At 49.9% G+C, this 14,894-nt stretch overlaps 1 protein-coding gene across 1 annotated transcript; it reads left to right on the top strand.

The window, feature by feature from the left end:
- The first annotated feature begins 1,060 nt into the window (after nucleotides 1-1,060).
- Nucleotides 1,061-2,718, top strand: LOC123172792 (uncharacterized). The gene is made up of 2 exons (XM_044589706.1): nucleotides 1,061-1,905; nucleotides 1,989-2,718. The coding sequence occupies exons 1-2, from the start codon at nucleotides 1,144-1,146 to the stop codon at nucleotides 2,487-2,489; spliced, it is 1,263 nt and encodes a 420-aa protein (XP_044445641.1). The 5' UTR covers nucleotides 1,061-1,143; the 3' UTR covers nucleotides 2,490-2,718.
- The last annotated feature ends 12,176 nt before the right edge of the window (nucleotides 2,719-14,894 follow it).

Raw genomic sequence — 14,894 nt, 5'->3', positions numbered from 1 at the left:
TTCATATTTTTACGTTTCAAAAAATTCTGAAAAAAAACACAGCTATACATGAAGGCATAACACACATGTGTGTAAATTTTCAGGGCAAAATACGTTGAAATCAGGGCTTGCAAAAAAGACAAATCTAGGGCTGTTTAATACATGATACTATTCATTCTCTCAGGCCATGAATTTGTTTTTTTTTTGTACAGGTCGCAATTCAAGGTATTTCATCATGAATTTTTACACACATGTGGGTTACATCCTTACATATACGCATATTTTTTTTCAGAATTTTTTGAAACATAAAAATTTGAATTTGAATTTTTCAAAAATAAAGGGCTCCATGGAGCTCGGCCTCCAAAACGCCATTTTCGCATTTTTTCAGAATTTTTTGAAACATAAAAATTTGAATTTGAATTTTTCAAAAATAAAGGGCTTCATGGAGCTCGGTCTCCAAAACGCCATTCTCGGTAGCGTTGGACTATACTACTACTACACCAGGAGAGTAGAATGGACAGTGTCGATCGACGGCGCCAATGATCCACCCCCCGCTCTCGCGCTCCCGGCGACGGCGAAAACGACGTGTACGTCTCGATGCAAGCTGCATGGTATCCTATCACGAGTCACGACCATGTATGATTGACCATGACCGTGCGTCTACCTATGTAATAACGGTACGTACACTCTCCGGCCGACAAAATGGACAGTGTCACCTACCGGTTGTTACGAGCTCCTCACATCACATACGTATATACCATCGAAATTGGGGTGCAAGTTCCAAGAGAATTTACCAGCTGAGGAGGACGCCGGATCGTCCAAGTACTTTCCCCTTTCAGCATGCATCCAGCAACAGCCGACAACGAGCAAACCAAATCTCGACCACGTACAGCGGCGCAAGGTGAATAGTGTTATTACCCCCTGCGTGCTGGGTCATGTGGCCACGTACGTGCATGCCGGCCGGTTCGGTTCATTAGCTGCGTGGTCATGTCCGGCCACGTCCTGTCACTGAATGCCATGGCATTATCACAACCATCTACTCCACTTGATTGAGCAGGTCCATCCAACGGGATGCGTTTTATTTTAAGGGCCAGATCGGTGGTTAGAGTGGCTCACGATCACGCACAATCCACGGTCACACTATCACGCAGCTACTGCTAGGCCATGGCCGAGGCGAGCAAGCGCATCGACCTCGCCGCGCCGCTGCTCTCCGTGCGACGCCACGGCGGGTTGGGCGGCACGTTGCGGTACGGCGAACGCGGTGACGATGCCACGCCCGGAGGCGTGCCGTTCGGGTGGGAGCGCCGGCCCGGCCACCCCAAGGGCGTATGCACGACCCAGAGCGCGCCACCGCTGCCCGGGCCGGACCAGGAGGCCGCGGTGCGGTTCTCGGACGCGCTCTCCCGGCCCGACAGCTGCTACACCGTGAGCTGCAGCGACGCGGCCGGCGCGACGGTGTCGGCGTCGGCGTCGGCGGCCCCGAGCCCCCGGGGCAGCGTCATGATGGACCGCTTCTTGCTGGCGGCCAAGGAGCAGTGCGTCTTCCGGAAGGCCGCTGCCGCTGCTGCCAAGACGCGTGCCAGCCACAGGTTGCCGGAGCGCCTCCCTGTCCAGCACCTGCCGGCGAGCCACGTGCAGCGTAGCCATGTAAAGGACACGGACGACAACGGGGAGGAGGAGGAGGAGGATAAATGGGAGGTGCACAGCACGGCGGGCTTCGCGTCCAAGAGAAAGTGCGGGCTGCTCCCCGCCCGGTGTGCCAGGAGCGCCCTGCTGCTCCTGAACCCAGCGCGGTCCACGATGAGGCGCCGCCGCCGCGGCGCGCGGCGCCTCCTGTCCGGCTGCGGCAGCAGCCGGCGCGAGACGAACCCGCTCCTGCCGCGGATCGGGCATCAGCACCCTGATCACGACGCTGGCACGGTCACGGTGAGCACCAGCTTGCTTCACGTTCTCACGTATTACTAGCCATAGATGCACGTCTTGATCTTGACTCTAGGCGTGCTCTGCAGCGAAGCAGCTGGGAGGAGGTGTACATCAGCTCACTCCGGCGATCGGACCGAGGCGCCGTCCATCCCAAGGCCACCCATCTCGGCTTGCTCCTGGTCCTCGACAGGGCCGACGGCGGTGCGGCCTCGCCGCTGCCGCCTCCCAATCCCAAGTGCGGCAGACCGCCGACGGCGAAGGCGAACGTCCGCGGGCTCAACGCCGTCGGCCAGGGCTTCCCACCGCCGCTACCTCCCTCGCAGGAGAGGACCGTGGCTCGCCGTGACGACAAGATGGTGCTCGCATTGCCGTCGCCCAAGACGCCGTCGGAGTCGTGGCTCTCGCGTACGCTGCCGACCGTGTCGTCGAACAGGCTGCCGGCCACTTCGTTCATGGGGCTCCACGTGCAGCAGCTCAGGAATCAGCGCGCTGCGTCTCGCTGGTGCTCCAGCGATCAGGCCAAGGTTGTCGATCATGGCGCCAGGGGCGGGCCACGGCAGATACGAATATATGATCTGCACAAGTGACAGTCTAGCTAGGTAGTTTTTCTACGAGCACTGGAGTTGTCCATGTCTGGTTATGTGTTCCTCTACAGGTCAAAACCATAATGCTCATTCCCTCAACAAAAAACCATAATGCCCATCTGGTTTACATACTTCTAGTAGTACATCCTAGCAGGTGCTATGTGGATCGTGTTGATATTGCTCAAGTAACTGAAGCTTTAGCAGCTCTAAGACATGCTCTGCGTACGAAGGGAGGTCGTTTCAGAAAATTGAACTGGCATCGGATTGTTTTGTCATTGATTAACATGGCGAAGTGGATATTCAACACAGATTCCTTACATGCGCCATTGTTCATGATATCAGACGTGCAGCTCTCAAGTTTGTCATCTTTAGCTTTTCATTATGCAACACAGATTCATTGAAGTCGGCCCCTCGTACCCCATCGTCGGTCGCCCCTCCAGGGTGATCGCGGGGAGGGGGGCAACCCTAGCCCCCCAGCCGCCTCGATCCCATCCCTCCTTCCCCTCCGCCACCGCCGGGGGACAGCGTCTGGCAGAGCCCGTGCGTTCGACGGCGGCGACGGAGGGCTGTTCCTCCTTCCCGGACTGTACGGCAGCGAGGGCGCCAAATCCATGGAGGTGCGGCCTCTTCCTCGATCCATGGCGGTGCGGTGGCTCCTGCTGGAGGCGTTTGTGGTGATGCGGGGTGAGAAGGCCAGAGGACGGAGGTGGGGCTGGCCGTGGCAGGTGGTGGCGGCGGCCGGCCTGGATCCGCTCTTGGCGGACATGGCGGCGACTCCGGCTCGGATCCAAACATGGTGGCGGCGGTGTCCCCTCCGTCGGGGGTGACGGTCCAGATGGTGGGTCCTCGTGGCGGCGCCGGTGGCGGCGGATCTTGTGATCCCACGCCCGGGGACATACAGGACGCGCGTGGCAGCTGTAGCTTCCTCCGACGTCGACGGCGCGTGATGCGGGATCGCGGCGGCGGTTGCTGTTGTATGGGTGACAACAACGGCTGACGTGGCGGTGGGTGCTCCCTGTAGCGCCCGGAATCGGGGCAGCAGCCCCTCTTCATCAACGGTGGTGGACTCCGGGATCGTGTGGGCGATTCGGAGTCTGGATCTTGAGGTGTGACGGCCTTCTGAGGCTGGTGGCGGTATGTGACGTCCCTTCCATCAATAGATCGGGTTCGATGCGGCTAGGGATGGCAATGGGTAGGGTATGGGTGGGTACAACCTCCTCTTGCCCAAACCCATACCCATAGAAATTTTCTATACCCACCCATTTCAATACCCATGGGCCCAAATTGACACCCATGCTCATACCCATCGGGTATCCTATACCCAATGGGTATCCAAGTATAACATATATAGCATTTAAATTTTAAAGAAGTACATACATGAGTGTAAAATTCAAGTGATGATGGGCAATCAATCTAGTACCGACACGACGTCCTCTGGTGTGTGGCCAATTCCAGCCGGCAAGGGATTACAATAAGTGGTTGGTGGAAGCCGACATAGTGGAAGGCGACGACGGGAACTGGGGTTTGCTAGTTCGAGAGTTGAAAGAGAGTGTGTTGGTGATGAGTCAAGATTTCATCATTTCGAGGAGTCACATGGGACATAGGAGGAGTGTGAGCTGGTTGTTGGGAGCCTATTAGCTATGGTTGGTTTAGGGAATAAGGAATTAAGAGTTGGGCAATAGGAGTTGGATGTAGACCCCACATATCATAGGAGTTATTTTCATTTATTAATATTTTTTGGGTACCTATTGGGTTACCCATGGACGCAATCTCATACCCATGCCCTCCCATATATTTTGCGGGTATGGATACCCATTACCCATGGGTACAAAATCTTGCCAAGTCTTGCCCATGCCCATTATTTTCGGGTAGGGTACCCGCGGATACCCATACCCATGGGCGAAATTGCCATCCCTAGATGCGGCTTGACGGGTGACACATGTGCCTCTTTCGGAGCTGTCGGGCGGTGCCTGTCACCGGAAGGTGAAGCCACCGGTGGATGTGCTACCAGCGGATGCTATGCACGGCGTCTTATATGGAGACGTCAACTCATGCCCGCTAGCGGCAGGTGATGCACGGTGGCTCTGGAAGAGGTTTCATGGTTAGCTTGTTGTTGTCGGATCGAATGTGGTGCGACCGTAGAGGGAGGCAGGCGGTATGGGACGTCTTTGTCTTCTGGTGTCTCCTCCAGAGGTATCCGGCTATCGAGGTGTCGGTAGACGGATAAGGGCGGACGGTATAGATGGCTTCAGCGATGAGTTTATGCACTCTGGTGGAAACACAAGATCTCTGATCAGACTATGTCGTCGTGTGTTGTGTCGTGCCCTTGCTAAAGGTGGTGGACTGAAGCTTGGCTTTGGGGATGAGAATCCGGAGTTCAACCTTGTGGTGGACTCGCCATCATCGGCGCACGTGCGACGATTCCTTATTGAAGGCGTAGCCTAGCAGTTGTGTATTTTTGTTTATATTGTGTCTTGTATCATAAGGATTAGTGGCTATCTGGGAGAGGTATTGTCGCGAGGTATACGGCCTCAGGGTTTGTTTTCCGATTTATTTCCGAGTCGATGATGTTCGGCTGCTGGATTTTGCACTTTAAATAATATATGACTGCATGCATCGTCCTGATGCAGAGGCCGGGGTTATCCTCCTTAAAAAAACACAGATTCATTAAGGTCAGCTAATTCTAATATATTTCATGTTTACAAGTATGTCGATGTTTCTACTGTCCTTCTTTGTCCGTCGTCCATGGGGATCCACATGCAGCAGCTCAGGAAGTAGCGCGCTCCGTCTCGCTGGTGCTCCGGCCAAGGTCGTCGATCATGGCGCCAGGGCCAGGCCACGGCAGATATGATCTGCACAAGTGACAGTCCTTGCTAATCCCCTACTCGGCTACTCTGTATGTTCTGGTTATGCGTTACCCCGCAGCTCAATCAGTTTCTAAGCTCCCTTGATTTCGAGGCTTGTGGTGAGTCGTGGTTTGAAGTCGGTTGTGACCTCGTTTATGAGGGGGCGACTCGGTCGTCAGCTGTAGATGAGCCTATTCGTTGGTGGGTCGTGGCGGTTAGTGCGGGCCTTTTTGCCTCAGGTGTGGGTGAGTGCCTTCACTGTGTCTGCTTTCTTATCGGTTTCGTGAACGATCACTACTAGGGAAAAGCCTAGTATTTGGTGTATCAGTAACGAGGGACCCCGCGCTACTCATACGGCGCTACAGTTAACATGTATCAGTAGCGCGTGTTGCCCCCGCTACTGTTATACATGGCTAGCAGCAACGAGTTTTAGTTCAACGCGCTACTGTTAATAGCTGCAGCGATTTTAACTTGGGCGTGCTACCGGTAAGAGTGCGCTGCTGCTAACTTTATTTCCCTCGCTACTGTTAGTTTTATTAGTTTTTGTTTTTTTCCTGCATATTTGTTTTGTATTTTAACAGGCTTTATACAATAATCTTTAGCATATCATACACATACAAATGTAATCATAGCATCAAATCATGTCATCGTCATAATCATCATCCAACACAAAGTGGTCTCTCGTCATCATCTCGAAAATAGCGATACAAGTCTCGATTACTTGCAACTACATTGTCATCTATCTAAACAATGATATACGCGAGAAGAGCTATCACTATGAGTGAGAGCAGAACTATGCAGTACATGAGTTCGTATCCCTCTCTCGCATTAGCGTGAACCTAAACTAACTACTGGCTGTCGCTCGAAAACCGGAAACCGGTACGCCTGGGCCTGACACTCCGGCCACTCGTCGTATACTCCTGGCGTTGCACTTCTTCATCATCGATGATCTATGCACCTGCATCGTCACATGAGTCGATGATATGCAACATACATAGTTGAGCAACAAAAAGGGACAGACTTGGCAAAAATAAAAGCAACATATCATAAGCATAAATAACAAAGTTCATCGTACCCAAAATGCCCTAATGATACGTCTCCAACGTATCTATAATTTATGAAGTATTCATGCTATTATATTATCCATCTTGAATGTTTAATGGGCTTTACTATGCACTTTTATATTATTTTTCGAACTAACCTATTAACCCAGAGCCCAGTGCCAGTTTCTGTTTTTTTCTTGTTTCAGTGTTTCGCAGAAAAGGAATATCAAACGGAGTCCAAACGGAATGAAATCTTCGTTATTTTTCGAACTAACCTATTAACCCAGAGCCCAGTGCCAGTTTTTGTTTTTTTTCTTGTTTCAGTGTTTCGCAGAAAAGGAATATCAAACGGAATCCAAACGGAATGAAATCTTCGGGAGCATGATTTTTGGAACGAACGTGATCCAGGAGACTTGGAGTTGAAGTCAAGGAAGCTTCGAGGTGGCCACGAGGCAGGGAGGCGCGCCTGCCCCCCTGGGCGCGCCCCCACCCTCATGGGCCCCTCGTGGCTCCCCTGACCGACTTCTTTCGCCTATATATGTCCATATACCCTAAAAACATTGAGGAACAGAATAGATCGGGAGTTCCGCCGTCGCAAGCCTCTGTAGCCACCAAAAACCAATCGGGGCCCTGTTCCGGCTCACCGGTCCATCTTCATCATCCCGACGCTCTCCATGACGAGGAGGGAGTAGTTCACCCTCGGGGCTGAGGGTATGTACCAGTAGCTATGTGTTTGATCTCTCTCTCTCTCTCTCGTGTTCTTGAGGTGGTACGATCTTGATGTATCGCGAGCTTTGCTATTATAGTTGGATCTTATGATGTTTCTCCCCCTCTACTCTCTTGTAATTGATTGAGTTTTCCCTTTGAAGTGATCTTATCGGATTGAGTCTCTAAGGATTTGAGAACACTTGATGTATGTCTTGCATGTGCTTATCTGTGGTGACAATGGGATATCACGTGATCCACCTGATGTATGTTTTGGTGATCAACTTGCGAGTTCCGTGACCTCGTGAACTTATGCATAGGGGTTGGCACACGTTTTCGTCTTGACTCTTCGGTAGAAACTTTGGGGCACTCTTTGAAGTTCTTTGTGTTGGTTGAATAGATGAATCTGAGATTGTGTGATGCATATCGTATAATCATACCCACGGATACTTGAGGTGACATTGGAGTATCTAGGTGACATTAGGGTTTTGGTTGATTTGTATCTTAAGGTGTTATTCTAGTATGAACTCTATGATAGATTGAAGGGAAAGAATAGCTTCATGTTATTTTACTACGGACTCTTGAATAGATCGATCAGAAAGGATAATTTTGAGGTGGTTTCATACCCTACAATAATCTCTTCATTTGTTCCCCGCTATTATGACTTTGGAGTGACTCTTTGTTGCATGTTGAGGGATAGTTATATGATCCAATTATGTTATTATTGTTGAGAGAACTCGCACTAGTGAAAGTATGAACCCTAGGCCTTGTTTCAACACATTGCAATACCGTTTTCGTTCACTTTTATCAATAGTTACCTTGCTGTTTTTATATTTTCAGATTACAAATACTCATACCTATCATCCATATTGTATTTGTATCACCATCTCTTCGCCGAACTAGTGCACCTATACAATTTACCATTGTATTGGGTGTGTTGGGGCAAGAGACTCTTTGTTATTTGTTTGCAGGGTTGTTTGAGAGAGACCATCTTCATCCTACGACTCCCACGGATTGATAAACCTTAGGTCATCCACTTGAGGGAAATTTGCTACTTTCCTACAAACCTCTACACTTGGAGGCCCAACAACGTCTACAAGAAGAAGGTTGTGTAGTAGACATCACCTAACCAGAGTGATCTTCGCTAGTTGAGGAGGATGATTTAATTACATCACAAATAAAGTTTCGTCGTGCATGACTCAAAGTTTCGTCATTCAGAAAGTATGGACTAAACGGACACATTGTCAATCACTCCAACATGTCGTTCCATCCATCCAAGTCAGGGAGATAGTCCCCGAGCTTAGTGAAAGGCTTCAGGTCGAGACGCTGAGCGGCTACGCGTGTTCGGACGTCTTCCCGCGACATTTGCCCTTCCTCGTAGAACTGGCCTGTTTTGTCGAGGACCTCCTTCACGATGACTTGGGCAAGTTCACGCTGGATGTGATAGAACTCACCTCGAAGTCAATGACCAGGGATATCTCCTACGTTCTTTGCCCATTGCAGAATATGGGCATCGCCGGATTTAGGTGACATGCGAAGGTTCTGATGATCATGTCTGTACTCCAGCATGTGGTGTAGGACATAGAATCCATCACTAAGAGTATCACTCGGTTGCTGGATGCAACAGAAGTCGGTCTTATGGCCGAAGGCGGGCCTGCCGTCCCTTTTCTTCTTGTCCTTGATCTCTCCACCCCGTACGTCGTAGTAAAAGATAGCACTGTCGAGAACAGACTTGATGTGGGTGTAATCCTTTTTGTTCATGTTCTTCGACGAGTCCAAGTAAAGAGCATGGGAGTATCGGGGGTAGAGGATGATGAGGACGGCGCGCCCGCCGCTGCGCAAAGTAAGTACACCTCAAATTAATTAGCCTCCACCGTGCAAATGAATGATTGAAATCGAAGGAAGGATATCCGCGCAGATGACTTACAGGGGGTGATAAGGCACGAGAATCGCCTCCTTGTCCTTATTGGCGACCATGAAATCGGCGATGTAGTCCCTCACGTATTCACGGTGCTCTGCGCAGACTGCCAAGAAGCCCTTGTGCATGAAGTATGGGTCAGGGACACACATATAAGGTATCTACTCAATCCCAATGATGTATTTCATGTACAAGGCATATAGGCGGACAAACGTAAAATCCAGGTTCTTCAAGTGAAACATGTCGAAGATGTAATCGAATCGAAGAAAGAACTTGTCCGCGGGGCATGTGTGGACGTACGACCTTTGCCGCGGCACGTTAACCACGTAGAGTGGGTATCCTGGACTTTCCGAGGCGATGAGGCTTTTCTCTCTCCGCAGCACATCGTCATGAAGTCTCCTTAGATTGCCGTGTGTGGCCTCTAACGCTGCCTTAAGTAGGATTGGTTCACCGGAGATATGCCATTTTGCCACATCGGGGATAGGTATACGGTCTTGAACCCGAGGCTGCTGAGGCGGCTGGATCATAGAAGAAGCTTTGTTGCCTTTCCTCGATCTCTTCCTATGCTTCTTTCCTACTGGAAGTTTGTCTATAATACGTTGAGCCTCCGGAGGCGGCAATTCAGGCACCGACTCATGACGCTCAAACCCTTAGTACTCATCATAGGCGCCAGTATTGAGATACTGTTGAGTGTCATCGTCATCCTCATCCTCATCTATGGCGACGTCATCAGCGACTAATGGAGCCTCTTCCTCACCCCGTCCGCTATCACCCAGCACGACAACCGGCGCTAATTGGGTAGGTGGGGTGTTGATGTTCATACCTTGCTGAGGCTGCGTGCTCGTGGGTGTGCTCCTGGCCGCCTCCAGACGAAGCAGACTCTTTGGCCACAACAGGACCCATCCATTGCAACCACCAAGCCGTCGTGGGGTCTCGTCGTCATCCCCCTAGTACCGGAGGAGCCAAATTCTCGTGGCCCGGTTTGACACTGGCCACGGAAACCTTGAAGATGTCCCGGGGGATCAGCCGGCCGTGGAACAATGGTTCCTTCGGCTTCATTATCGTCGCCTTCCCCACGTCCACCTTCTGGTCGCCGATGGTGTACAATACGGTGCACAGGGTTACGTCGGCCTGCAAAGACATGTCTGTGACGTGAGACATCCGAAAGGCAACAGAAACGGAAGATTATACATTTATTGAAGAGGGCCGGTGTGACAGATACCGTGAGGGCATCGAGCTCAGCCAAAGACGAAGCACCGCCGAGCATGTCCGAGACGGAGGACGGGCTGCTATGAGCAGGTGCGGGAGCCGGTGCAGGAGCTGGTGCGGGAGCAGGTGCAGGTGCTGGTGCAACGCTAGCCGAGCTGCTCCCGAAGAAGTCGGCAAGGGGAAAGTCCGCTGCATTTTTTTCTGAATTTTGCCTGCTCCAACTGAGAACGGCCGGAACCAAGACACCAGACATATATGCAATCACCTATTTTGCGGCAGTGTACGCTATTGCGACTATCTTAGCTGATTTCTTCTCAACCGCAATCTCAACCTTCTTGTCGATGTTTTGTTCAGTTAACCTCCGTCTTTCCTTTCTCTCCTCCGTGGTCTCACAGTAGTACTTCCTCCACGTGGCGCCGTCTCCGACACCGTGCACGTGTCCATACGACGGCCGAGTGTCCACCGGGAGTCCTTTCAATATGTTCAACGCCCGGTTGAATGGGGTGTCCCACTTGGGCCTCGCCAACACCTCAGCCGGCGAGTCGCTTTTGGCCGCAATCCTGTGCTGCTCTCTCTGTAAAAGGAACAAGGATCATTTACAAATATGACTAAACATGCAGTCGAATTGATCAGAAACTAAAATTACCAGCAGTCTCATGAACTCCGTCGTGACCGGGTCCGTCTCGAAAACCTTCTTGACTGGGTCCCAATGGTACCGGGCCCTGAGGACGTCACGCTCCTGTGGGACGGTGAAGTCCGCCAAGGGGTTTGGGATGCCCAGACTTTCGCGTTCCGCGTCCTCCTTGGCCCATATGGACCTCTTCCCGCCGTAACCATGGCTTCCGAGGTGGTGGCACCCCATGTTCCTCTCTTGAAGCCCCTTCATGTACTTCGACTTCTTTTTGGCAGCTTCGGCCTCGCAAGCCGCCTTGAATATTTGAAACTGCTCTTCCGTGATTGTCGGATTATCCTTTACAATCTCGGAGTGGGGTTCCTTTTTGTTGACGATCCGATGTTTCACCCTTGCTTTCCAGGCGGCCAACGCGTCGCTAAACTTGGTCAGGGCGTGTTTGTTTATCTTCTTCATTGCCGGGTCCTTATCTAGATTTTTATATTCCTTTTCATCCCGGCCCGGGAACAAGAATATCTGGTGCACCTTCTTTAGGAGGGAGGGCCTCATATTATCTATCTTCTATAGTTTCTCATCGTTGATGGTGGCGGTTGTCCGTACGATGCAGCCTATTTGATTGCCGTAGCACGCGCGCGCTTCCGCGGACGCTTTTGGCTCAAAAATGCCGTCGTCCACCTCCGTGACCACCAGTCTAGTAGTCATGAGCTGGTTTGGGCGTCGTTGCCTCTTTGCTTTCGGTTCTATACCGGCTCCGCTAGTCTCGGCGCCGGTCTCAGTCTCAGCGCCGGTCTCGATGTCGGTCTCAGTCTCCGATGTGACACGTGGGCCCAGCAACAACAACCGTTGATCGTCGGCAAGGCTCAAAAATTCGTCTGCCGCCAGGTAGGCGTTGTCGCAATTACCAGAACCCTGTCCTTCATCGTTGCTAGCCATGTTTTCTACGATTAAATCTAGTCAATTAATTCTAGACCTAATAAATGAATAATGACATAAAAAAGGCCTATGTTTTGCAGGAACGTTGACTCCTTCCCGGTGCGGCAAATTCCGGGCACTCGATATGTCCTAGTTTGTAGCACAAGTTATGCCGAATTCACGGAAAATTTTGGCATGGCCTTTGCTAAAAAGTGGACAAATCGAGAACCTGAAATTTGCCGGAACGGAAATGAATCAACATTCCGGCAAAACATAGGCCACTCGGCTTCATTCCCTGGAAACAACAAAAGGCCACTTGGGCACAATCGAACCACTTCAATGAAAAGATATAACATGACCACTTCAATGAAAAGATATAATCAACAATAAAAGTCTAGGAAGGGATCATCTTTAAAATAAAACTTGCCTAAATTCTTTTCCTAGAAAAATAGTGGACAGAATCCAATTAAATTGCAAAGGAACTCCATTTCTCTAACCCTTCTGACCTAATGCTCTAAAATATTTTTTTGCTCTAACCTAGTTAACCTAGCTTGTTAACCTAACCAACCTAATTAACCTAGCTATTTAACCTAGTTAGTTAACCTAGTTTACCTAGATAATTAACCTAATTAAACTAGTTAACCTAGCTAGTTCTATGTCAAAGCCCTTAATGAATTTTTTCTTAACCTAGATAATTAACCTAATTAAACTAGTTAACCTAACTAGTTCTCTGTCAAAGCCCTAACTAAAATTTTGCACTAACCTAGATAATTAACATAATTAAACTAGTTAACCTAGCTAGTTAGTACTTTGTCCAATGTTTGTGCTATGCATGAGAGAGAGAGGAGGGGTGCTTATAGAGGATGGCTCCGGTGGTGGCGAGGGAGGCAGGGGCGTCTCCGGTGACGGCGAGGGAGGCAGTTGTGGCGAGGGAGGCAGGGGCATCGAGGGTGGCTCCGGTGGCGCCGAGGGCAGCTCCGGTGGCGTTGATGAGGCCGCGCGGCTCTGGTGGCTCCGGGGGCGTCGACGTCGGCAGGAGACGGCGGCGAAGTGGGGCGGCGGCAAATTGGGGAGACGGCGGCGAAGTGGGGCGAGGAATTTGGGGGAGAAGTGGTGGCCGGGGGGAGGGAAACCGTTGGTTACTCCTTTTTCAGTTTCTTTCATTTTCATTTACTTTTCTATTTGTTTTTCATTTCATTTTATTTTCGTTAGCAGTAGCGCATTTCTCCGTAAACGCGCTGCTACAACAATCTTAGCGGTGGCGCGGTTTTTATAAGACCGCTACTACTATGTGTAGCCTATCGGCTTAGTAGTGGGAATTTTAGTAGTAGCGCTTTTACCGTGAGACGCGCTACTGCTATGTAGCACTAGCGCGCTTTTTTAACAAGCGCTACTGCTAAAGTTTTGTGTATAAGGTTTCCCTAGTAGTGGATGACGGCTGGCTAGGTGTGGTCTTTCTAGCTTCGTAGAGGTTCACAGAGACGGCGGAGAGAGGGCGGCATTATTCCCTGCGTTGGGTTGCACTGCTACTTTCTCTAGGAGGGGGAGGTGGGTCTTTCGTCTGGGCATTCGTCTTTCAGATCGTTCTTCTCCGGTCGCCTTGGTGGACGGAGGTGTGGATGGTTGTGTAGGGTTTCCCGGCATCGTCGGGTTGTTTCTGCTCCTGTGCTGCATCTGACGTTCGATTCTGTTCCTCTTCGTATTTGTTTCTCTATGCATTAATTATTGCATGGATTATGTGTGGGATTGTGGATTGTGTATAAGGTTTTCCCTAGTAGTGGATGGCGGCTGGCTAGGTGTGGTCTTTCTAGCTTCGTAGAGGTTCGCAGAGACGGCGGAGAGAGGGCGGCGTTATTCCCTGCGTTGGGTTGCACTGCTACTTTCTCTAGGAGGGGGAGGTGGGTCTTCCGTCTGGGCATTCGTCTTTCAGATCGTTCTTCTCCGGTCGCCTTGGTGGACGGAGGTGTGGATGGTTGTGTAGGGTTTCCCGGCATCGTCGGGTTGTTTCTGCTCCTGCGCTGCATCTGAGGTTCGATTCTGTTCCTCTTCGTATTTGTTTCTCTATGCATGGATTATGTGTGGGATTGTGGATGTGATTTGTGGGGATGATATAACTGATTTCTTAGCTGCAAGAGTGGTAGGGGCTATTTATTCAATCTCTAATGGGGAATGAATCTACCTGGGTAAATCTTGATTGATTTCTTATAAGTAGATTTTTTTTGTAGTTATTTGGGCGTAGCTTCAGTTAAGCAGTTTTCTATTGAAAACGCGTGGTCAAATTCGTGCTGTACAGAGTGGTGAACTGTGTTACGTGCACCTTGTTTCAGATTGAGTTTATATGTTCATGAGTGTCCATACTTGGTTGTGCATATTGTTGGGACTGGTCCTTGGGTGTATAGCCCTCCCATGGCGTCTGAATTGGTTGGCTGGTCAACGGGTTCTGTTTAGGAATTAAATACAAGGTTCAGGTCGGCATAATTGACTTTGACAAATAAATAAAGGATCATGGCATAAGCCCGCCGTTGATGCGCCAAAAAAATATTACTACCTGTGCATGTGATTAGCTATATGGGCTTTGGGATTTGATGATATGTGCCAGCTAAAGAAATGGGTGAGCACACGATTCTCAGATCTCCGACCAAGCTATTTTTTTTTCATTTTATTGATTTGCTGTAAGTATTATTTGGTTGGACTGATGTGATTACACTCATCACATTTTACACTATAGCAATGGAATGGAAACTAAACAAACAAACAAAAATCTATCTCATGCAGTATATGGCTATACCATGAACTGTCACCAGAAGAACACAAGGTTATGCCTTCTATCAACTTCTATGCTAAATTTGCTGACGACTTTTTCCCGATGATGTTGAGCAAAGGGTTTGTCCTCTCGCGGCAATCTGAAGTGGCACTGTTTATTGAAAATAATGTTGTGAATTGTAAAGGTGTTGAAGGCCTAGCTGCATGCGAGATATTATTATACCTCTGCATTTTCATTTGACAGAATTTAGGATTGTATCTCACCTTACTATTTGACTCAGGGCTCTTCACAGTTTTCATTATCCCTGGCTGTTCAGGTAATGCAGTCAAAATGAAACAAAGCAAATCTGATGAAGTCTCAAGTACTAAAATGCTTGGGGT

This window comes from Triticum aestivum, chromosome 1D (genome assembly GCF_018294505.1).
Source record: "Triticum aestivum cultivar Chinese Spring chromosome 1D, IWGSC CS RefSeq v2.1, whole genome shotgun sequence".
NCBI lineage: Eukaryota > Viridiplantae > Streptophyta > Magnoliopsida > Poales > Poaceae > Triticum > Triticum aestivum.
This window is presented reverse-complemented; position numbering and strand designations above follow the sequence as displayed.

What these genes read in the sequence shown, in the direction of transcription:
- LOC123172792 (XM_044589706.1), top strand. Translation starts at nt 1,144, where the DNA reads ATGGCCGAGGCGAGCAAGCGCATCGACCTCGCCGCGCCGCTGCTCTCC. An exon ending in ACGACGCTGGCACGGTCACG is followed by an intron (nt 1,906 to 1,988) that starts GTGAGCACCAGC and finishes CGTGCTCTGCAG; the next exon opens with CGAAGCAGCTGGGAGGAGGT.